The 24,483-nt window shown below is 39.7% G+C and overlaps 1 protein-coding gene across 5 annotated transcripts in view; it reads right to left on the bottom strand.

Moving 5' to 3' along the window:
- The window catches only part of ADD3 (adducin 3), a 96,142-nt gene that overhangs the window by 26,598 nt on the left and 45,061 nt on the right, over positions 1–24,483 (bottom strand). For 3 of the 5 annotated variants that reach the window (XM_051619914.1, XM_051619909.1, XM_051619911.1), the window contains exon 3: positions 327–550. In XM_051619914.1, the coding sequence (XP_051475874.1) occupies positions 327–521 (195 nt within the window). In that variant the 5' untranslated portion in view covers positions 522–550. Of the gene's footprint in view, positions 1–326; positions 551–4,909; positions 5,157–10,242; positions 10,263–24,483 lie in introns of those variants that run through there. The other 2 variants (XM_051619912.1, XM_051619910.1) reach the window with 2 other exon arrangements.

The raw sequence follows: 24,483 nt of genomic DNA on the forward strand, positions 1-24,483 counted from the left end.
GGTGACTGCTTCACTCTCTTCCCTGCCCCTAAATTTTAATTAAGTACACTGCAGCCAGCCAGATCTTTTTGTAATACTGCAGTGAAGCATAAGACCATAAAAGCATCAGGAGAAAAAAACAACACAATAAAGGCTGCTTGTTCTCAGACAAAAAACTGCATACAAAATACAAAATAATCTGTTCTGTGACTCTTCTTAGAAGACAGTCCAGAGTTACTGTAGCTAAATGTGATGTAAATTTCTTTTTTTAAGTTTCAAAAAGTTAATCAGGAATCTCAGAAAACAAACACTCTTTCATTCTCATTCCCCCCCTTAATCCCACTCACAGGGCTCTGCAGTATCTGAGTGACCCTCTTCCTTTGTTCCATCATATTGAAGTCCTGCCTCAGGTCAGGAGACATGTTTCTCTCCCGGATATACTCTGGGTCATTCTCATTGATGCGATCGAAGTACCGCTCTTTGTGAGGCATCGTGGCCGGGGGAGGAGTAGTGATCACCACCTGACTGGCATCAGTACTCATGCTTCAGCACTGTGGATGGTAGGTTGCACCTGAAACCAATGAAAAAGAGGGAAGAATGGTTAACAATTACAAGAAGGACACTGAATATAAATTCCAAGTCTAGCCATAAATAATGCTGTTTTTCATCTCTGCAAAAAATGTCTAAAATGAAAGGAGAACAAGTAAATAATGATCATAAACAGTAAAAAAAAGGAAAAATTCTAGAAAAGTATTAATTAAAAAAACATCAAGGAGTTCTCTGATACTACATAACCATCTCTATTCAAGTAAAAACAAAAACCCAGCAACATACAACTAAGAATTATGACGTTCAAAATGCCCATAATATGTTTTACGACAAACTTTCCTGTATCATTTTACATTGCACTCATCACCCTCCTGTGGTTTTTATATAGCTCTCCTTCCTGACATATTCACCCAAACACATCCAGAAGACGGCCTCTGTTTAACATCCACTCAGATCTCATCTCCCAACTCAAATGAAGACATTCCTCAATTACAGCATTTCCGAAGCATCTCATAACCTCAGCTTAAGGCTGAGGCGCCGGGCTGCTCCAAGACTGCCAGGAGACCTCTGTGGAGCACTGGCCAGGAAGACATTGAGGGAACTGCACAAAAAAGTCCTATGCTGGGTTGCACAGGATTGTGGCTGCCTCCACATCAAATAGCTGAGTGTTAGCTTTCCTTCTCCTGTGCAGTGGTACACAAAGATTCTCACTGAAGCTCACTGTCTTAGAAAAATGAAGCTCGTTACATTAGAAAACAAAACAAAAAGAACTTTCATGTCTTGGTAGAAAGCTACACTTAAAACTTCCTTTAAAAAAAACATGATAAGCTTTTGTAAAAACAAACACAACAGGATCAAAAGCAGAAAAGCAGACACTTGAATTTTCATACAAAGATCAGGCTCAGCAGCACACTCAGAACACCGTTCCTCAAACGGGTACTAAAGAAGGACATTTTCTCAGGTTTGAAGAACAAAGAGGAGCAAGATTTGTTGGATGAGATAGTGGATTATGAAAATACAGTTTAACAACATGCAAATATCTATGTTCAATAACAGATTTAATATAAAAATATTTGCATGCAAATATAGTTGGTATGTAAATAATTCACATCTTCAGAGGAAAAAAAGCAAAACAAGAAAGAATGAGAGTTGTCAAGCAGTTATTAAATAGTTTGACATTATGACAGTGGTTTCAAGTGTCCTTGCTCCATGGCACAGTTCACCCATCCCTCGTTTGGGTCAGTGCAACTACTGTTTGGGAAATTCTGTGAAGAGTGAACTTCTTCAAAAACAACCTTGAATGTTTACAAAATTAAACATCTGGAAACCCTGTTAGCACCAGCTTCAGCAGCTCAAGCCGTTGTCCTGCTTGAGACAAACCCTTTTGGTCCTTCTGCTGGACTCTATGCTGTGCAACCACGCCAGGAACCAGGCTGGCAGGAGGATGCAGATTGGTTTTCAGCCAGTTTCCCACACTGATGCCCAAACAGCTTTGCTGGCACACTGCAAGGGAGAGCACAAGGATGAAATCCTGGGTGCACTACAGCCCTGCTACCAAATATGAAACCCCAGACAGAAAACAAGACCAGACCTGGGAAAGCATTAGCAGATAAGGCAGAAGAAAACCAGGTCTACTATTTTCCTGTATATTACAGATTATGATAAAATTTGTTTTCCTTCTTTACACCTTTTTGTTTTTTTTTTGAGGGAGAAAACATGTTCTGGGATGCAAACTTACCCAGCTGCAAGCACACAGGTTCCAGGAGGTACCTAGCATGCTGGATGAACGCACCACATTCTGAGATGTGTAATTCGCATCCTGGAGGCAAGCTCAGTGAACTCAGAGAGCTCTGTTAGGGAGGCTGTGGAGCACACTGGTGGGTTTTGCATTTGCTGCTCAGGTGCAGTCTGAGTTCATTCAACATGTTCTGACCAACCATCAGCAAGCCTGCTACCTGGGATCAATTTAGGGAGAAGGCATGGAGCTTGCATCAGGGAAGTGGGGGTTTGGCAAAAATCTAGCATAAGTATAAAAAAAGCTTAAGTTTTTCTGAAGAATGAACTATTGCCTTTTTCCAGCTGGGAGCACAGAAGCAGAAGGATAAACCTTTTGGGACAGTGTTTAGGGATATGATCACAGCTCAGCTTTCCTCTGTTCAGGTTAGAAGATGACACACCCTTGTAATCGTAAACACCTATTACATCTCCTCTCCTTCCACTCCCTCCAAAATGGTGGGGTTTAAGAAACAAAACAAAAAAGCATCATAAGACACAAGACCACAAGCTCACTGTCCAAATGCCACAAGATATGAAGAACCTGAGACCAGACCTCTTGACCTACACTGTTCTCCATCTACACCAAGGTAAATACCTCCACCGGAGTCAGAACAGACACCTTGCAGCACCAGCTGGTAGCTGAAAGCAGTCTAGAAATGCAGAGGGCAGAAACCTTGTTTGAATCAGCCACCAGCTGCAACTCCTGCTCTTCAGTTTCTTCTTCCCAGAAGTTGCCTTATCCAACTGTTTTTTCCTAAAATGCTCCTGAATCCTCTTAGCCCCGAGTGGCAAAACTGTTCAACTGCTGATCCACTTGGTTGGTTGGACCAACTACACGCATGTCTGAACTTCAAAAAACTTGTATTGTTATTATTATGGGCTTACAGGACATAATTAGTTCAAGTCCGTTACTTTACAATTCATTCTTACAGTGACAGAAAAGCCCATTCATCTGTAAAAAGACACAAATGTGGCTGACAACACCTAAAATCCACAAAAGAGATTTTTCTAATTGCTCTGGACTTCAGTTTTTCCTCTTTCCTTTCATACTGGTTTGTTACCTCTTAGCCAGTGAGATGACAACATTAAAATCCTCATACTACAAAAAAATCTCCATTACTGAACATAATATGAGTATTGGGTCCAGTTCTTATTAGGTCTGGTTCAATGCCTGCTCTGTTGGGCCCAAGCTGACTCTCATATAACCCCTACTGTTCAGCTGGAAAATTTTCAAACAAATCAGCCATTCTTTTATTATTATTATTTATTTTTTTAAAAAGGGACACTTGTTAAAAATGTGCTCAGCTTTTAGGGATCTAAAAATCTGTACCTCCTTCTCAGCACAGGACTGGCAATGGCACAGAAGTAAGTATTCACAAAAATCAAGCTCTCAAAAGCTATGAATTGTGATGGAGGATTCTCTTCCCCTTCCCATTTTTTTTGAGAGATTCTTTTGCTTAGAATAAAAATCAGCTTTGCTGCAAGGCTACTTTGGTCTTCCACCCCTTTCAGTGATGTGCTTCAATTACAGAAAGCAAGCAATCATCTTCCTAGGCAGTACTAGCTAATGTTTATTATACATGGAGGTGGAAATGAGAGACTATACCCTCCTGTAGCAACCAGAGACAGTATCTAGACTGGTCAGAAAGGACAAACACACACACAGAGAAATCAAACCTAAACAAGGATCTGATTTTGTCCTAGAGACCCACCATTCCTGCTCAGCCGAGACACACATTTTAGCCTAACATGCATATGCAGCCATGCCAAAAAGAGATTCAAAGTATCCAGAAGAGCAGTTTTCCCACCTATTGTTCAGCTACTCCAGTGGGGGCCAAAAGAAACTCTTAAGAAGAGCAAGTCAGCAGATTTTTTTCTAACCAGAATCCCTATATCTGCTGAAAATAATTTTAGGGACCTGTGAAACAAAGCAGCCTGAAAACTCTTGCTACAGGGCAACTTTTTAATGTAACTTTCCTTCCCCTATCTCATTATGCCCTCCTGGTTCATGCTGAACTGAACTCTGATACTGCTGCAAAAGAAAACAGGTCATGCCCTCCCCTGCTTTGATGCCTTATATAGCTCATGGGTTTGGCCTCCATATTCTGTTCTGTATTTTGTAACTGTAACTGGGATGCAGGGAGAAAGTAGAGCACTCCACCTTTGTCAAGAGGATATGCATTTCTCCACTTAGAAGTTTTATTTAACAAAAGCTTCCAATTTATTCCAGGAACTTGAGACTGTTGATTTTAGGCTGCAACATTAAGTCCTGAGCATCTCCTTCTGACGCTTTGGGAAGTCTAAGTAACATGCTGTGCTGCTTTTGTTGAAAGAACTTTTTTCAATGTCAAATCACAAAAGCAGCTCAGAAATAATAATGAGGTCAGAGACACAACGCACACTGAAGGAAAAGAAAAAAAAGAGGCGTAAGAGACTGAATGCAAAAAGAAATGTATCATGCCAAATAACACCCCAGAAAGCACTGACTTGATATATGTCTCATAATATACAAAATGTATATGAAAAATAAATGGCACCATAAAAGAAAGAGCAACATAAAAGAGATCAAATCATTAGATCACCTAGCAACGAAGCATTAACCTACCTTTTATGCTGATTTTTTAAGGCTGGTTTCAGACATTCCTGTTTTCTCTATGCAGTGCAATCCATCTGTTTGAGAGTTCCCAGCACTGCAAACCAGCAGCACGTGCCCTGCATCACTACCCAGTACAACTGATCTCAAGTCTGAGCACCCTAGCTAGACCACACCACACCCGAGCATTTCCTTTCCTAAGGAGCAAGTTGTGTTGTCCTGCTCATGCTACTTCTCACTGGCTCATTTTTAAGGAACAGCCTGCTCTTTCTTCCCCTCCTCCAGTATCTTGTCTGCCAGGAGACTTGCTGGAAGCAAACTGGGTGTCTCTTGATCTGAGTTCCAGCCCCCCTATGAAACAGGCAGGTTCCAGCCAACACTGTCAGCTACATAAGTAAGGTGGCAGAAAGAAATACGCTTAAGGAATATGAGGAAACAGTTAAGAGGGGCAGGAAAATAGGTAGGAGAATATGAATTGAGATGAGTCACCACTGCTGTCTCCTGACATTGGAAATGCAACTGTCCATCCTCCCTCCTACAAATTTTAGTAATGACATATAATTAAGTTATTACATCTGTTCTAGGGCAAAAAAGTTATTTGGACAAACACTTCAAAATTCAATTCATTCAGAATATCAAATACCATAAATGTCTGACAATGTGTTGGCACATTTATTTTTTTAACATTACAACCGGTTTGGGTTTCACTCATCAGTCTCACCTTACACCCATATCAGATGAATAAGATGTATGTTCAGATGTAAGCATTTTCTAGATAAAATTTGTGGAACTGAAAATACTTCTGCTGCACTAGGTAAGTAGCATTTGTTCAAAATTATATTAACTAATTTTACTAATATACAGTGATTCTGTACCTAGCACTCAAGTCAAACTGTCAAACTACACCCTTAAGCAGCCACAAGGTAGTATCTGCATTAAAAAAATAAAGCAGTCAGACCTTCTCCCAACCTTCCTAGCCATTCAACCTTTCTTTCTGTATCACCTCTTCAGATTCTTGCCAGCAGAGGTTTTTAAGGCCATGGGGTGGAATGGGTAGGAAAAACTACTCTCTGACTTGAGGTTTTGTTATGTTTGTTTGTTTTTAACTTTGTTTTTTTCTACTGGATTTATTTTCAGCTGTATCAGTTCCCCCAGCCAGTTAACTGCCCATCTACACAAATGTTTGTTCTGAAACAAAAGACTGGGGTGTTTAATACCACTTCTTCCAGCAGCAATACAGGTATAAACAATTTGTCATACTACAGCTCCAACTGGTTACAAATCCAATATTCTAATCTAGCATTGCATATTTAAAGTCCTTCTGCTTTAAACAGAGTAAGCTAATGAAATAATTATAATCTCCTTTCAGACACCACGTTAAAGAGACTATGTGGCAGCAGTATGTGTTTTTCTTAAGAAATAAGAACCTGAGTGCATTTGAACCTTGTTTTTGTGTTTCTGCATTAAATCTAAAGCATTATTTTTGAGCAATTATATAGTGCAATATTCAAGCTGTGTGACTTACACTTTGCTCAGTGTAAACTAGAACTGAGCCAGCTACTCTTTACTGTCAAGAAGTGAGAAAACATAGTGGGTTGCTGACAGCCACTCAAAATATGAAGGCTATACCTCTACCTGCAGATGTGACTTTTCTGCTCTGTTAAGGAAGGCTCTTTATAACGCATCCCGCCTGTAGCAAACGCAGTCTGCACCTCCACATTTGCAGGCCAGCCTGCCAACATTTTGCATCACAAGCAGTGTGTGTAGGGGAAAACGCTAAGCCTAGAACGATGGTTTGATGTATCCAGTATGTTCTACCACATGGCCATAAATGCTATTTGCATGTGTTAAGCCTCATAAATGAACATGTATCCTTAACCCTGTAGATCCAAACTACTTCAGTCATTCACATTTTGGTATTCCTTCACTGCTGTGTGACAGATTTTAATGATAGAAAGAATCCTCAATCAGTGAGTTATCCAGTTACTATAATCCAGAGACAGGATAATTTAAAACAAAAATAATCTCAAAAGGACAAACTCTTGTTCAGATCCAAGGTCCATCTTGTGCTGATGAAGACTATGTAACCAAGCTGTTTCTATCACTGCATTGTGTGACCCTTGAGCAGTCAGCAGCTTTGCCTCACTCCATAAAATGGTGTTTAACAATTTTACTAGCAAATTGTTACTGTTGTGCAGACAATAAGAGCATTTGGAGATTATACTGTTCTTTACACAAAACATTCCACACAGAACAAACCCAGTCACACACGCAAACTGGTTATAGAGAGGTAACAGAGAAGAATTCAGGGTTTGGGGGTGAACTGGTGCACATGGGTATTCCTGGATCAACCAGGGAAGGGGGTGGTTGCACCATGAAAAACATATGAAAGCTCTGAGATGTCAGAGTGGAAAAGGGGGACTGATATCATACATTCATTATTCACCATGAACCCCCTCTTACTGCTCAATGCAGGTTGCCACAGAATTTACCTGTAACAGTAGGATGGAAGCAAATATGAACTATTAATCTGTAATTTTAAAAAGATACTATGGATTGTGTTGCTAAATCCACACATTAAGAGGAGGTCAGTCACCCCCATAAATGACATCAGTTTGTTCTTTCCCTAAACTTACTCCTTTATTTTCTTTGCACTAGTTATATTTTCTCCATTTATGTATTTGTTACATTTAACAAGTATTCAAATCAGTGCAATTTACCAGAAACAGATTTAAAGCTGAGTTATAATTTGCTCATATGTAAGTTTTATTTACATATAAAAGTGTATGCATATATTTCTAAACATTAATATGCACTGTGGAGTATCACTAGTAGTCATCTCTGTTGGAGTACATAGGATGAGTGGTCCTATGAAATGGTATGGAGTCCATGGACAGTCACTATTCCTAAGGCAGTTTAAAAAAACAAATCACCTCCTTAAATTGAGTAAAAGCACCAGAACAGCTAATAAATTACATTGCTTGGTAAACTGTAAATAGCTTCTGTACTTTCTAGACTCGAAAAGCACGTCAGTCCTACCTCACACCCACTTTTCCCATTTTTCTTTAATCTTCTATGTTACACTGAAGTTCACGAAAAAGCACAGTAAAAATGAGCTCTATGAAGTTTCTGTTTGTTTAAGCTGTTCTTCTCTAGCAGCATTAAATTAAAATTTCACAGACAGGATATGAGAGCACTCAAAAGTATCTGAACACTGAGCTTAAATAACTTGCTTCTCTCCAAAGGCAAGACTGCTGTCCAGGAAGTGTCCTCACTGTAGCAGAAAGCTAAGGAGACTTACAGGAGCTGCCAGGGAAAAGCAAACCTCTCCCATGGCATGTGCAAAAAGCTGCTCTCACACAAAGCCCAGATGCACCGACTGACAAGGATGGAAATAAAGTTTAGTATTTTTCTGCTCATTCCCACTTTGCTCCAAGGTAAAAATTCACCTGCTGCTCGCAGAAAACCCCATCCCATCTCCACTGCAACAGAGGATGTGGGAAGGGCCACAGCAGCATGAACTGTTGCAGATTTTCAGGTTGTGGGGTTTCAGAAGATCAGTGTTTAGGACAAAGAAGAAGGACCTAAATGCAGAAGACCTCTGGCAGAGGAGCTAGCCAGCACAGCGATGGCAGCAGCACCTTGAAAGCAGCCCTGGGGCTTCCTCTGAACTACACAGATGCAGGGGGAAAACAATTTCAGTCACTGTGCAGACCTACATAGAGTTAGGGAGTAGAAGAACCAAGTCTGTTATGTAAATATATTTTTTTAACATCCCACTGATCTATACCAACCTGAAACACACCAGGGCACTGCAATCTGCAAGAGCCCTCCTCGGCCACTGGTACAATGTGTGACATTAGGTAGCACGGAAAACTTATTGATCCTGTGGCACATCAGGAGTTTACCTGATTTATGGCACTTTGATTATCCTGAGAAATGTCACAGCCAAAGCAGCTGCCTCCTGGTTTTTGCTGGAGGGTCAGAGGCTATGACCGTGGGCAACCCAGATGACTGACATGAGGCATCTGCTGGATTTTACAAATGTTTACACGAACAACTGATCTCATGTATGGCAGCACACAGCCAAACCTTTTTATAGCCCAAACCCCTGGAGTTCCTCCTCTTCACATCAAATCCTGACCTTTACCAACATTGACAGCTCAGTGCAGACCCCATTTAAGACCACTGCCATGCACTGACCACATAGAATTGCAGCTCAAAGCTTTCCATAACTTGCAAGGGGGAGAATGGGAAACCTGGCCAAGAGCTAAGTGCAGCAGGGACATCTGTAACTGGAGACTTGAAGAAAAGATGAACTTTTGCCAGGCCTTCAATCATGAAGTCTTCAGGACAAATTTTATCTTTATTTATGTTATACACCACACCCTGAACGATTCCCCCAGCTCATCTTGGGATCTCTGAATCACTCTACTATAAATTTTAAATCTGGAGAAGTAACACAAGGCACGTTATTTTGACATGGTCAAGCTGATATTGGTGTATTAAATGTGCTAGCTTCTCAAAAAGGGAATGTTTAGTATTTTAATGACCTGTACATACACTCTAACATTAAACAGCAGCATTTCAAAAAAGCTGATCTATGATAGTTGTAGTTGAAAACTAAGAATGTTTTAGATAAAACCACACAATTGCATATACTGATTTTCACATATGAAGAACAGGCATAGAGGGTATGTTACAGTTGTCTTAAGGTTTTTAATTGCAATTTAAAAATAGTAATTTCAGGGATTAATGAAAGTGTGAGACAAATGATGTCAGCCAAGCCCAGGCCCAATGGTGCAGCAGGCACTTTGCCACTAATTGGCCATGAGAAGAATAGAAAAAAACCTGAGCATTGCAAGAAAAAAGCTATACATTTACTCCAGTAAATGCTCCAAAAAAACAAGCTACAAATTGAGGTGGAGAGAGAAGACCCTGTTGGTAGGACTTGAACAGCTTGTATCAGCCATGAGATGGCACAGGGGGCAAAAACCTGTAAATCACTATTGCCAAATGATGCTGAGTGTCTTTTTCTCACCTCATTCAGTCTCCAAAGGATTTTGCTTTTTTCTCCATTACTGAAATTAGCTTTGCTTTAATATATGGGACAATTTTCCCCCTCCTTGGTCCATTTGCAAATAGAAATGTTAATGTATGTTAAAACATGAAAAAAAGTTTTAAAAACATGCAGAAATTTGATTGAGGTTATGGTCGCATGTCTAATACATACAAAATTATAATCTTTAGAGGACTTAAGCCACTTTATGCTACAGTTTTCCATGTCTTCCTGGCCAGCTTGAGGTGACCCTGCCCCTCCCAGAACCCGTGTTTCAGCTCCTCACCTCTCAAAATGCCATCCCCGAGCTGTGCCAGCACACCCCTCCATGCAGGTAGAGTCTAAGCTGGATACACAGAGATCAGGATTAAAAATAATTTGTGGGAGGAGGGAAAAGGAAAATATGGACCAAAGAAGCGCCACGTGGAAGTTCAGGGGGTACCCAGGCCCTCCCTGTTGAAAGTTTAAAAGGCAGCTACTTAATTAGCTGTGTTCAAAGCATGTTGCTTTAATTATCCTTCCCAGGGAAACCCCTAAGATTTATGAAGGTGCAGCAACGCTTCTCCTGCTAATACTGTCTTCAGCTTGCTTGAAAATAATTAAAACCCCCCAGCCACCTACCTAACTAGTAAACACAAAGAGTTTCATTTGCAGTCAAAGTTTAACCTCTATAAATATGTATATTAATCTCAAATTACTTGGCCTGCATTTGACCTGCTTCCTGTCTCTGACACCTTATGCTCATAATACTAGAAAAGCAAATTGAATTTAGGGAGCCAAAGGTCTTCTGCACCTTCAGGAATGGAAACTTACTCCACTGAATTTCCACAAGCCAGACTGAAGTCAGAGGGTCATTCTAGACTTAACCACATCACTGAACAGAGAAGCAGATGTGCCTAGAGCAGTAGCCAGCACATCCCTGAACAAGTACTGAAAATTTACTAACAAGAACTTGGGTATGACACCCAGTGAGGGGTGTGGTGAGACAGCATTAAGCTCAGTAGAAAAAGAGGGTTTTTTTAAACCCAGAAGCAGAATATATAAATATTTCATAATTAGGTTACTATTATTTTCCAGTGCAAGCAAGCTATTATCTACTTTCATCCCATAATTCTCCTTCTCCATCATCACTTGTAAGCACTGAAAGTCTGGATAAAATAAAAAGACACTCAACAAATCCCGGGGACAGGCGAACATCTGCAGTGGTTGTTTCTAGAAAGTAAAACCAGCCTGACATTGAACACTTCTCAAGATTCAAGTCCTATCTTTTGTCCTAAGTAGTTACATGAAATGTGAATAAATCTGGCAGATTTTCGTGTCTAAAGAAGAGCTGGTCCAATGTACAAGGGCAGAATTTCCTAGTAGCCAAGCCAGCACAAACACCACCCACACAAACAGCTTTAGGAGACACTTTCTACACTGTAATGCAAGTGAAGAAAAGCTTCTTCAGGGTTTCTCTTGAGAGGAGAAACAAACCAAACACTTGAATGAACTGCATCACCAGCAACTCAGAAGTGCAGTTGCGAAGACCTCAGCTATGCTTTTGAAGGCACAAGAAGCTGTCAACCAGTCACACATGCAGCATTCAAGATGCCCTCAAGTCCTTCCACAAACATTTATTCCAGTTTTGACTTCTACTGTTTTTTTGCTTATCATTTCAAGACTACTCTGAAGCCAACAAATCTATTAGATGGATCTCTTAGATAAGACTATTTCAATATAATGTATTATGACAACAATTAATAAAATAACAAAGTTGTTTTATTTTAATTTCCAAAGCTTGTTTGTGAACCTGGCCTGAAAATGATATTTGCCTGTTTGCAATTAAAACTGCTCCTGCATGTACTTAAAGCAAGTATCAGACAAGTTACCATGGGCTGGAATTCAGAGTTTGAGTGCAGAGAGAATGTGGGGGTAAATTTTTCGCTTAATTATATCATTAGGAATCAAAAGCAACCAATTCAAAAAAACAATTAACAACTGCTGTAAAAATGACATTGAGTTTTGAGCTTTGGTGATGCTATTTTTGAATATTTGACTAATGGAAATCATCCCAGGTAAACACAGTATTTTAGCTAATACCATAAGAAAATTATTGATGATACAAAAAAATGTCTGAGGCTGTACAGATGACATCTGCTTGAGGAGTGAAAATATAACTTCAGCTATCTTGTTCACTTAAGCATTGGGTGTTTTTTAAAAAAACACATCTGTAAAAACCTAAACACTGTGAAGGAATTAAAAATCTCTGTATTAATGTAAGAACATGCCAAAAAATACCACAAAGCTTGATTAATAAAGTGCTGAATAATAGGTGATTACATGCCTGCCAAAGGCTCGTTCATGACAGCTCCCACACACATGCTGGAATGCTGCGGAGTACAACCAACCAAGGGCTGCAGGAGCTCTGCCCCAGCCACTGGGGGGATGTGGAAGAACTGCATCTTTTTTTGGAATTTACAGGACAAATCTGGTCTCAGGAGTCTGGTCTCAAAAGTTTCTAGAGGAGTGGCAGAGGATGCTGCATTTAGAGTTGAGCAGTATTCAGATATGTTTTGTTGGTTTTTTTCTCTTTAAGATGCATTGTTCTAACTTGCTAATTTATTACATTATTTTGGGCAGGGAGATGGCTGAATTTCTATTATTAAAATCTTAGTTATTGAGTGATGCATCCAGTATGCACTGGAACAAGCATTTAAGATGCTATTTGTGGGTTGCTGTGGGGTTTTTTTTGTTGTGTTTTTGTTTGTTTGTTTAATTCTCTGGCAATTTGCTACATGAGTTTGCCTGCCACATCAGTATTATGTTCCCTCTCTGTGATAAACTATCAAAACTGATCAGAGTTCATACTGCAAAGAAATGACAAAAAGGATGCAGAGTATTGTGCTATATGGACAGACTTTTTCCTGAGACTTCTGGCTTCAGGTTCAGAAAGCTGGAATTCATAATGAAAAACACTCCTACCTGGTGCACAACCCCTGTCTTGCACAGAGTGCAATCATACAATTACACTATATGAAACTTGAATATAGGTTTTTATTATGTCTAGCCTGTGTTAATTTTCATGTTATAGTCATAAGTGTTTTTTCTAATTGGGCAATATTGGACTAGAAGACTAGTGGTTTTTTAGAAAACTAAAATTATGGAGCTATTCCAACTCATTTATTTTTTGAAGTTATTTTTAACTGTCACAATGATGAGCCTTTGGATTCAAATATTTTAATAATAATACATCCAATATCTAAATTTAAAAAAAAAACAAAACATGAGAAAGTTAACTAAGGAAACAAAAAATCCACCCCTTCCTGGCCCCTCCTGGCACAGTGCAGCAGGTTATGGGATTGCCAGGCTGCCCAGAAGTAACTCAGCAGTTATCCTGAGCTTATAGTACATTTTCACTCTGTTTTAGAAACTATTGCCCACACCAGTCCAGGTCAGCTGTTTCATAGCTGTATGGATAGTACACAAAAAGTAGTAAGTGCTGCTTCATATATTGTGACAGCACAACTGCGGATGGTTTCAAAACTATGTTGTTTAGAAATGCAATTAATGTCTCTAGGTTACTTGTCTGTATTAGATGGGAAGCTAGGAGGTTTTTGTGCTCTTTGCAAAATATAAAGCACTTTAAGGTTTTTAATTATTTCTCAGTTCTGCAGACTTGATAAAAAGTTCAATTAATTACGTACTTATATTGGATTTTTGTTTTAGTCATTGCCCTGGGGTCAGATGGAATGAGCAACTTGTACTCTATTCAATCTCAGCATCAGAACCCTACATCTTTCTCCTCTAACCAGGTATCAACCTTTGTAATACATAAGGGGATTATTTTTTACCTTTGTACCAAATTTGTTTAAAGTAACCAAAAGGTTGAAAAGTTAAGTGGCAGGAGTGAATACATGCACAGTGTGTTCACTAAGACCTCATGTTCACAAAGCAGCAGGTGAACAAAAAGCAGGTATCTGGACCTCTCTGACATACAGCATGAGCCCAGAACAGAGTTCAGTCATTTAAAAAACCCTCCCATGATAATTAAGCTGAACATATAAAGAAGCAAAATTTTACAAAGATGGACAGTCAAATGGGAACTCAATCATACAGAAGAGTCAATATTGCTTTCTCTTTTCATAAGTAGCATTTGTGTTCATGGTGGTAGTACCTTTTGAATCGTGAACAAAGCAATAGATTTGTTTGGAAATTTAATTTTGTAGTATATATTTAGGAACAGCACAATCTCGCAAAGCATAGTAAACATTAGCCAGTGTTAAAACTGGTATCTATAAATAGCATAGAGCACTACTTCTGAGAGGAGACAAGCATTCAAAATTCCCCAACAAGTGCCAGTGAACGATGACTTGAAAGAGACAGTGCTACCTGAGCAGTAAAGTGCCCAACATGTTTGGGAACTGTACTAGTATGGGTAGAATATCTTGACATTTTTTCTTTCATGCCTTGTTCCATTTCCAATTGCATCATTATCACTAACAAAAAGAGAAATCAATTCAAATCATGACATTCAAGTGATTCTATGTGAGGAAAAAAAAAAAAAAAGAAATCCACATTTTCATTGTTATTCCTGCAGCTCATCTGAGAAGCACAAATGTTCAGTTAAAAAAAAAAAAAAAGAAAAAAAGAAAAAGCCCAAAACAAAACAAAAATCAGAAGAAATTGTTACATAGGCTCAGAGTATCAGTTAAAAATGTAGCTGCTCTGAAACATTTAAAGAGAATACAAAAGGGCCTCTACAATAGTATAACCTTTGCCTCGGTCTGCTAGCATCACAGTTTACACGGTTTCCATGGAAACCCTCTGCAAACATATGAATGTTCTTGTTGCCTTAGATGTTAAACAGAAAATCCTTTGTGGCAACTCTGGAGGGCCATGGCCAGTGCCAGCCTCCCAGCAGAATAATGCCCTTCACTATGCCTTGCCCAGCAGGCTCATGACACACTCACTCACATGGCACAGCTGCTGCCATTGCTTGTTTTTTCTGTCAAATGGAAAAAATAAATAAATAAAATAAAAACTAAGAAATGCACATCCTAACTTTAAAATATTTCTTCCTGAATGAAGATCCTGTTTGTGCCTCTGTTAAACTGATGATAAAGTCTCCAACACTGGCCCTTCGGATGCAACCCAAGAGCTGCAGAGCAAGAGCACTGACTGGGAGGCTTCCAGCAGGCTTCCAGTCAGGATGCTGGGGAATATATTTACATAATGAGTAGACAGCTACCCAGAAAGGGAATGTCACAATTTTTTATTATTACGTATTTTGAGAAAAACAAATTAAACCCCACAAAGTTCTCAGCATGTGACAGGTACATCAGTCCAGAAGAAAAAACTAGTTTCATCCCCTAGTTTTTTCTCATCATGGAAAAATCAACCAATCTACAATGAAGTCACATACTTGATGGGCTCCTCCTCCAGCCACAGAGGCAGGAAAGTTCTACCCAGGTCAGTCTGAGCTGTCATCAGGAGGGCGGGTTTCATTTTTTGTTAGTGGTATGTGTGCAAGTGAGAGCTGAGGGACTAAGAAACTTTGTTTCTGTTCTACAGAGGAGCTACTGGCAAACATCTGAATGTCGTATCCCATGTGACTCAAAATGCATATCCACTATGCAGCTCTCCATATTTTACCAGCATTGAAATAAAAGTGCTTCTAGGAAAAGTGCACCTTTAAGCTAATGGCACACATAGCTGGAGCATAAATTGTTTGTAGATTAAGGCATTCTTCTATCTCCTTATTCTTCTGAAACTACAAATCTCTCGTACAGCAAGTTTGACTCTAATTTCTGAGATATCAATGGCATAATTTAACTAATTGCTTACAGATGTGCACAGTCTTGGAAAGGGAGACAATTCCAAAGGCTGCAAGATTAAATCATGTTGCCCGTGGACTCTGCATGGGAGGCGAACCCTGCCTGTCCTGTTCTACAGTGAACTGGGGAGGCCAGTACCTTTTTTTCTCGTCACTGGACACTTTGCCTGTGATTCAGCCATTCCCAGCCACTCCTACAGTCACAGTGACCAAAAAAAAAAAAAAAAAAAAAATCAATTATGTCATAGTTTTGTCTTAAAAGCTGAAGACAGCTTTTTTTTAACAAGAAGAAAACAGACCAAAGCCATGAACCAAGCACTTTTACTTTGCCAGTACTGTTTCTGTTTATTTCTGTCCCTTTCACAGGGGACAGCCCCGAGGGGAAGCCCGCCACGTTCCCTCACGGCCACTCTCACCTCATGCCCACCACCAGCCCCAAATTAGCTCCGAGGGCAGCCAGACTCTCCTCTGAGCCTGGCCAGCACCACGAAGTAATGAGGAGGCCAGTCAGCCCTCGTTGTTCTAATGCTCTAATAGCCTATTGTTCTCTCGAGGTTGCCTCAATGAGATAAAACACCAAAAGAGGCGTTTCCTGAGGGGAAGCAAACTCCCACTGAGCAGTCCCAGGCCGTTGGCCAAGGGCTCGGCTTGGCAGGACCAGCCCACCCCACAGCTTGGTGGGGAGATGTGGGGTTTGTTTTTGTTAGCAAGCTGTTTGCAGAACATCTGCTCAGTGAAGCAGAAGTGGCTCTTGCCCATCACCACCCACAGGCCCTTCCCTGAGGATCTGTGCAAAACCATGTTTACTCCCTGCACACACAACTACCACTATAAAAATGCGACACTGGAAGTCCCACAGCTAAAATTTGGCTCCTCCTTGATCAATTTTTATGTTCTGCTCTTTGCCTTAAATTGGAGAAGGATTGACAATATAATGGTTGCTCCTGAGCTGCAGTAAGTTTCCAGGGAGAAGGGAGCCAGGGCCTGGGCTCAGGGCAGAGCAGACCAACCACACAGTCACATCCACCACATCACAGGTAATGAAGTTTAAGCACAGGGATGGGAGAATGAACACATCAGGAATTAATCCAACGATGCAGGAAATTAAGAGATCAAGAAGTCACTCATTTTATATTTTCACCACATCCTCCTGTCCAATAAAGTGCACTGAACATCATTAACGTCCTGCTAATGAGACATCCAACTGCCCAGAACACAGCAATAATGAACGTGAGCTCTGTTTCCACCAAATCTACCAGAAAGATTTGTAAGGGTCTGCTTTCTCACTGACACAAACACATGACTCCCATTAGCCTTAATAAAGAGAAGAGTGCATTCAGTGTGAGAGGAATTTCCCAAGGTTGCATAACAGAACTGTGGCACGCTTACGACATAATATGGACTGCTAAGAGAAGTTAGCCATCCCAAAACTACAGTGACAGGCCAAATTCTTTCATCATTTTCCCATTACTTTGTTCAACTTTTGTCATAGGTAAGACTTCCTGCTTTAGGGCCAGCAGAACTTTTCTTATGCCAAAACTACAGAAAAGGAAATCAGACAGTGGGATGCTTAGCTCTTATTTTTAGGCTGAAAAACACGTAACTTCAAATACGCACTTTCTTTATCTTCCTGCATTGTCCCTGCATACTATTCTTGACTCCACAGCATATAAATTCTTACTTCTGTAACAATGCAAATTTGTTGACAGGATGATAGGTTAAAGTTTATCTTTCAGGCTGCTTCCCTTGCACCAGTCACAAAAATCTAGTTATGTCCCTTTCAGTGCTCAGCGAGGCGAGGAAATGGAGTGGAGTGCCAGAATGTGGAAACAATGCAAAAAACGAATGCCAGAAGCGAGTATCTGACTCCTAGGCTAAACTCTGTGTGCCCTCACAAAACTTTGGGATTAATATTGCATATCTTAAAACTGTGTTTAAAGGAAAACCCTAATTCCAGATGTTGAAAGCATGACTAACCTACTAAAAGTTAGAAGGTTTTTCTTCATCTTTTCTCCCCAGTTCAAGTTTATGTATTTTTTTAAAATTGAGTGCTTTGCATTTTTTTTCCCCTCAACATCAGAAACCTGAATTTTGTAGGCAACTTTAAGACACTTGGTCATCTGTTTATCATAAGAAAACTGATGTAATCTAGGACATTCTGTGCTATTATCTATACATTAATGAAGGCTGCTTCATACAATTTGCTACAGCTTTAAAGGAGAACAGACTTCTATTATCTCCCATTGTAATGACTGACAGAGGAGACTATCTACTCTGCTGCTACTCACACACATGATAAAAGTCCATCAGCACACATACTCACAGAAGTCGAACTACTCTGACACAATAAATTGAGATAGGGTACTACAGTGCAACAATTGCTCTAACTGCATGGCTAGTGCTGTGGTGCATTTTAGAGCCACCTGTTAAAAATGTATCTTCCAAATTAAATCAACATCACCTATTTGTACTCAGCTGTAAAAAAACCCAAAAAACAACTACCTAAAAAACCCCCGAAAACCAACCACAAAACAAAGCCAAATATATTTGTTTTGTTTTACAGAGTTATAATTAAAACCTCAAAGGCCAGTACAGCAAATTGTTGCACCCCAGCAGGATGAGCCTTGTGGTTGCACTCACTTCAGCTGCCAGCATATAATCAAAACTGAGTCCACTCCTACTGAGGCTGGTGTTCTCCTTGCCTGATGGGAAAGCAACATCAGATCACATTTCCTGAAAAAATCCCATAATATACAGAACAACTGAGACAAACATAGTAACTGATTTATGGATTACACAGATACTGACTTCACTAGAAAACCCCATTCAAACACAGAAATTGCAACTCACCAGCCATGTCACAACATTAAAGATAAAAATCAAACAAGTCTCAAATAGAAGACCAAAAAAATACAAGAGAACTTTCTGCAGCATCCATCCTCAACTGTTCTGTCAAATACACAACAGCAATAGCACAAAGCATCTTTATGACAGGAATAAAAGGCTCTTTAAATGCTCCTTTTATGTTTTATTGAATGAATCCACTCTTACACAAAGTTCACGCAACGATGTCTCGAGCTTTAGTACTGCCAAATTGTGTATTTGATTAGTCAACTAAGGCTTTAAGTCACATGCAGAACAATCAAAAATATTAATTACATTTAATTACTTCACGTAGCAAGTCAGGTGGTTGATTAAAACCGCCTTATTAGGATATTGATATACATAGCTGTCAGGAAAATTAATATCTTTTCAGTATTTCACCATAACTGACTAAAAATTCCTCTGCTCCAAGCGACTCGCAGAACCCGAAGGGAGTTAAGGACCAAAGCCACAGACTCCTCCCAGCTACACCATCAGCATTTTGTGTGGTTAACTCTTCTCACAGAATTAGTAATCTGTACTAAGTGTCCCTCCCTCCAAGGAAGCACACTGCACCACACCTCCCAATTGTTTTAGAAGCACATATATACAAAGATCATAGTTGAAAAAGATATCATCAAATGTGGTGAGTCCAGAAAAACCTTGTCATAAGTATTTTTCAAATCTGTTCATGAGAAAAGGGTGGAGAAAAAAAACAAACCACAGCTACATGATCGACAAACATGAACTCATTTACAGGTTTGCAAAGCAAAACATGCCACCAACGTGTCATGTACTCATAGGAAAATGCAGCTGCAGATTCTCTGGATCAAGATATTCACTAGAAGCTGAAATTAAATTGCCCAGCTGCTATATCAGTTCTTAAAAACTGGTTGCATCTTTTGCCATTTTCAATCTCCCAGTCAGACAGGCACTAGATCAAAGAGAATTGGGAAATAACATGAAGCCAAAGAAGAAAGCAAGCAGTTTCTAAACTTTAAAAATTCTTGCACTACAGAGCAGTTAAGAGCATGTTCTCATACATTTCTCAGTGCCTTCAAATGGACGCAGTTGGTTACTGGCCACAAAAAACATATTTTTGTAAATATTTACTAACAAAATACACCACAGCACAAAACACAGAACTGTATTCCTGATATTCAGACCTTTCTGTCAAAACAGAAACTGACAAGAAGACCTTCTGGTGAAAACACTTTGGTTTTAAAGTACAGATCTGCTTTTTTTCCAAACACCACCCACTCTTCCAAACAAATAAGTAATCCGATGTTGCACAGGAATTTTAATTGTTTCCATAACTTCTGTTACCTGCCAAAAAAGTACTTAGTCTGACATATACAGGTCAGAGTGTCTACAATACATGATATTAAAAATAAAATCTGAACACACACATATCTACATACGTATAATGTAAGACTTATGTAAGAGTTAACTTTTGCTTAGCTATAAAACCTAGAAGCTTGTGAAAGAGGCAGTCTTCATCCTTTGAAGTAACGGTGAGCGTACGTGACTCCATGGCTCAGATTTACAACCAAGTTACTACAGCTGAACTTCCTGCATGCCGCGTGAGCCCGGCTGGGTTTGGCATCTCCTTGCGTGCTCTCAGCCACGGGAGACACAACTTTGCAGTGGGTGTCCCTCGCGTGAGCGGCTGAGCTAGGATGCGCTCCTGGGCGTTTGCTGCAAGCACAGTCACATGGATTTCTGCAGCAGTCTCTGCAGCAGTCTGGCTGATGTGGGTGCTGGGACTGAAAGCCCGGCTCCTTTCAAGGGTTGCATAACCGTAGGATTTGTTGTGGGGGTTTGTTTGGTTTTGGCTTTTTTTTTTAATTTTATTTTTATTTCTTTTAATTTTTTTAATTTAAGATCTTGGTCTGTCAACTCATCCTCACTTTGCATAGTATTTCTTACCACAAAGAATGGTCCTGGTTTCAGTGGGACCTTTGAAATACTCATCTTGTGGTAGAAGTAATTGCACAACACAAGCTGGTGGGGACATTTTCAGCATATTTGTACAACTTCATTTATTTAGTTATTAGAACCAGGTCTTAAAACAACAAAAACTTTCTCTAGCATTTGTTTAAATAAATAACCCATTCTAGGTATCAAGACTATTTATAAACATACAATATGCAATTACTTCTTATCAGTAAAATCCCTAGGATAGCTTTAGTTATTTTGGCAAAAGAGCTTATAGATGTTCCCCTGAGTAAATTGCATGGCAGCATAAGCCTGCTAGAAAGGAAAGTGTAACAATTCCACAAAGCAGGAGTGCATTGAGAACAGCTTAATAAACACGCGGAAAAATTTCTGTGGGACTTACAGGGTGGAAGCTAACAAAATATTATCTTCAACAATAGTTACTACACATCTTTCCACTTACTTTACAACTAAACCCCAGCACACTGCAGCTTCTAACACCACTGGTGCTCAGAATCTATTTTGACAGCATTTTTTGATTTGTGATGGGTGGTTTGTTATTGCATTGTTACGAGCTGGGTGAAGCCTTGAGGCAGACACGCAGCCCTGTTGATAACACGCGTATTTTCCAGCCCCATGATAAATTTCCCATAACTGCCGGCCTGGAACATGACTTTCAGCAACTTGGCTGTTTCACGTTTGTCTAAAGCAGCATCAGTCCATTTGATGTAATTGCCATGACTATAGATGGAAGGCAACCTTTTTCGGAATAGATTACTTTCAACACTCAACTTCAGACTCCTATTTTCAGAAAGCCAAATCTCCCCTAACAGATTTTTTTTTAGGCTGGAAATCCAAAGTCAGAAATTAGTTTTGGAAGGTGCAGCTGGAATTTGAATACTGACGTCAACAGTGCTGGTTGTTACAGCTTAGCAGAGGTTTTATTCTGTATGCAAATCCCAGCAAGTGTAGGTATTTTTACGTTACTACTGCTGAGGTCTGTGCTGTTTTCAAAGCCTAAAAAACTTGCCCTTCACAGCTGCAAAGGAAATGACAAGAGAAGAAAAACACAGCCAATGTGTATCAGCAATTAATTCCGTCCACAACTGCCCAGCTGTTTGCACATAGAGGAACTGGCCTGTTTCCTCCTCAAGCTTTTGCCGCTGAAAGCTGATCTGGTGCTTTCAGAGACACGGGCTGCTGGTAACGCCTTAGGAATGCGCGCGGGATGCACAGAGCTGAGGAAGAAGAAATGAAATCCAGACCAGCGCGCTGCATATCTGTGTTGTGAGGATAAAGATATCTGAGGGATGGGGTGGTAGGAGGGGAGCATGGGGTGGTGGGAGAGGGAGATGGGGGGGCAGGGGAGGGGAGCTGCTGGCAAGGCCAGGTTCAGTGTGTACGACGGACACGACTGTCACTGGTCAGGACTAGATGGGATGTCCTCAGAAACCCACCCATCTGTATCAGCTCTCAAGAGGTTTATACATTGGCTGATGCCAAACAGGTAGATTTGGGGGCAATTTTAATTTGAATCAGTGCTTTTACAATGAAATTGCTGGAGACCTGGCTCTATCTATACTCAAGTAAAACTAATTGGTAAGTAATTACTAATGATTGGTAATTATTATTTATTGGTAAGTAATCTTCCCAACTCTTGTGGATTGCGCTCCAGAACTTAAAGCAGAATTCAGCCCTTCAGAGTTTTTCCTATGAATATTATCCCCTCATGCCACCTTTGGACTTCAGGAAAGGGACAGAGTATATCAAAGGAGGATGCTATGGGTAAAATCAACAAAACCCCACCAAGCACATGGAAATTCCATCCCATTCTGGAATAAACTCAGCAGGCTACATGCACTGCTCATCTTTTTCCTCTAACATATTTGAAAAAACAACATGTATTTTTTTCCTCCCAGGCCAGCCTTCATTTAAAAAAATCCAAATTATCCACATGGATTCCTTTTTTGCTGGGTAAAGCCACAGACAACAAGACTCTTCTAATATATATTACTGGCATTTTTTTCTTCAGCTCCATCACCACCAGTTAAAAAAAAATCCTCTGATCTTTAGTAACAGTGGGTCAGCTTCTGATTTGCTGGACCACTCAGCCAGGGGCAACCTCTCAAACTGCACAGGTATTCAAAAGAATAACACTAATAAGAAAGTATTTGCATTTGACAGTTTTCAAGACCAGTACCTAAGGTAAGAAGTAACTATCAAAGGTTTACTCCCTTTACAAAAAGGCTTGCCAAAGTACCATCTTGTATATTTTGTTGAATAAATATGGTTTGCTAAAACTATAGACTAGTATACCAGTGTGTGTGGAAAGAAAAAGATTCTGCAGAAATAAGACTGTGATATTGTGCTCATATAGTTATGAAACAAATATGAGAACAATATTCTTTTACCAAACAAAAAGGATGAAATATTTAAGCATTACCTTTTTAAATATAGATCTCCAAATTTTAGACCTACACTTCAGGAAGATTGATATCATCTCTGAAACACACAAGCATGCAGTGTTATCACTGGGAAGACACAAAATGAGAGGTCTTTCAGTAATTTACAGTTTCCCAAGGAAAGTAAATTCAAACTGTATGGTTGACTGGAAAGTATGAATTCATACAAATAGCTTAAAATACATCCTCTTTTTATTCCCTTGGAACCAATGACTCAAGAATGGGTAAAAACAATTTTGTAAAATCAGAAGTACAGCACACTTTAGACTGCAAGTAATCTCACTGTATTGTCACCGGAATAGTTCCACTGCTGCTTGAAAGCAAGAACAGCACTCATCCTTCTTCCCATAATTTTACTTTTAGCTGCTCAACATCAGGCAAATCCATCAGGGGATGATTTTTTATGTTGCTTACTGTTTGCCACAGCAAAACCCGAATTTCTCATACACAGAAAGTTTCTGTATGTGATCAGCTGGGGAAGAAGGCACTGGGGAGGGAGGTGGAAGCAAGAGCAGACAGCAGCAATTGCACTGAGGAACCCCATGACCTCCATGGCACACAGGCCTGCTGTCCAAGACTTAATTCTTTTCACATTAAGTGCTGCAATACAAATAACAGTATGTCTTACTTATACATTATTTAATATATTATTTATCCTAAATATTGGGCAATAAAAGACAAAATTATATTTAATCATCAAAACAGAGTGAAGCTCTTAATCTAAAAATCCCAGGGAGATTAAAGGGTCTACAAGATCTACCTCAAAATCTAACACAGTTCAGCTAAATAAAGGGACAGGGACAGTGCCGCAGCTGTCTCTCAAGAAATTATGTAGCAATTACATAGTCAAGAAATGACTCTCACTCTACCCACAGTTATAAGAATGGGTATTAAATCAATAGCTACCAATTTCAAAATGGTTTCTCAGGCTCAGTTTTCCAGAATATTTAGATAGAATGTTGTGAAAAAGCTGATAGATGTTAAATGTGACAACAGGGTAAATGTCACTGCATCAGTGAAACTTGATGGAGCACTACAAATGGAATCATTCAAGTGAAGCTTGCAGGTGGAGGTATGCCAACTGGCTAACCAAACACAACTGCTCCCAGACCAGTCTCTTCTCTTTCTACTGTTTCTTTTCCAAAGCAGAATTCCTTCTTATGCAGCAAACCTATCCAGACCTACTAATTGCTTAAAACCATGGTAGATGAGTCCTATAAATAAATACCACAATTGTTCTGCTCCTAAGGATTTAGTGCTTAAATTTTGGCATGATGCTTCAAGCTGGAGATAAATTTAAGTGACTAAGGCTAAAATTCAGATGGCTCCAAGCCTGTGTACCACCTACATCCCAAAACAGACTTACAGATGAGTAGTAGTGAGGTTTTAAATGGTGCATAGCTCTCAGATTTGCTACATAGCAAATAATTTAACACTAAAATAATGCACA

Source organism: Apus apus, chromosome 4 (assembly GCF_020740795.1).
Source record: "Apus apus isolate bApuApu2 chromosome 4, bApuApu2.pri.cur, whole genome shotgun sequence".
Taxonomy (NCBI): Eukaryota; Metazoa; Chordata; class Aves; order Apodiformes; family Apodidae; genus Apus; species Apus apus.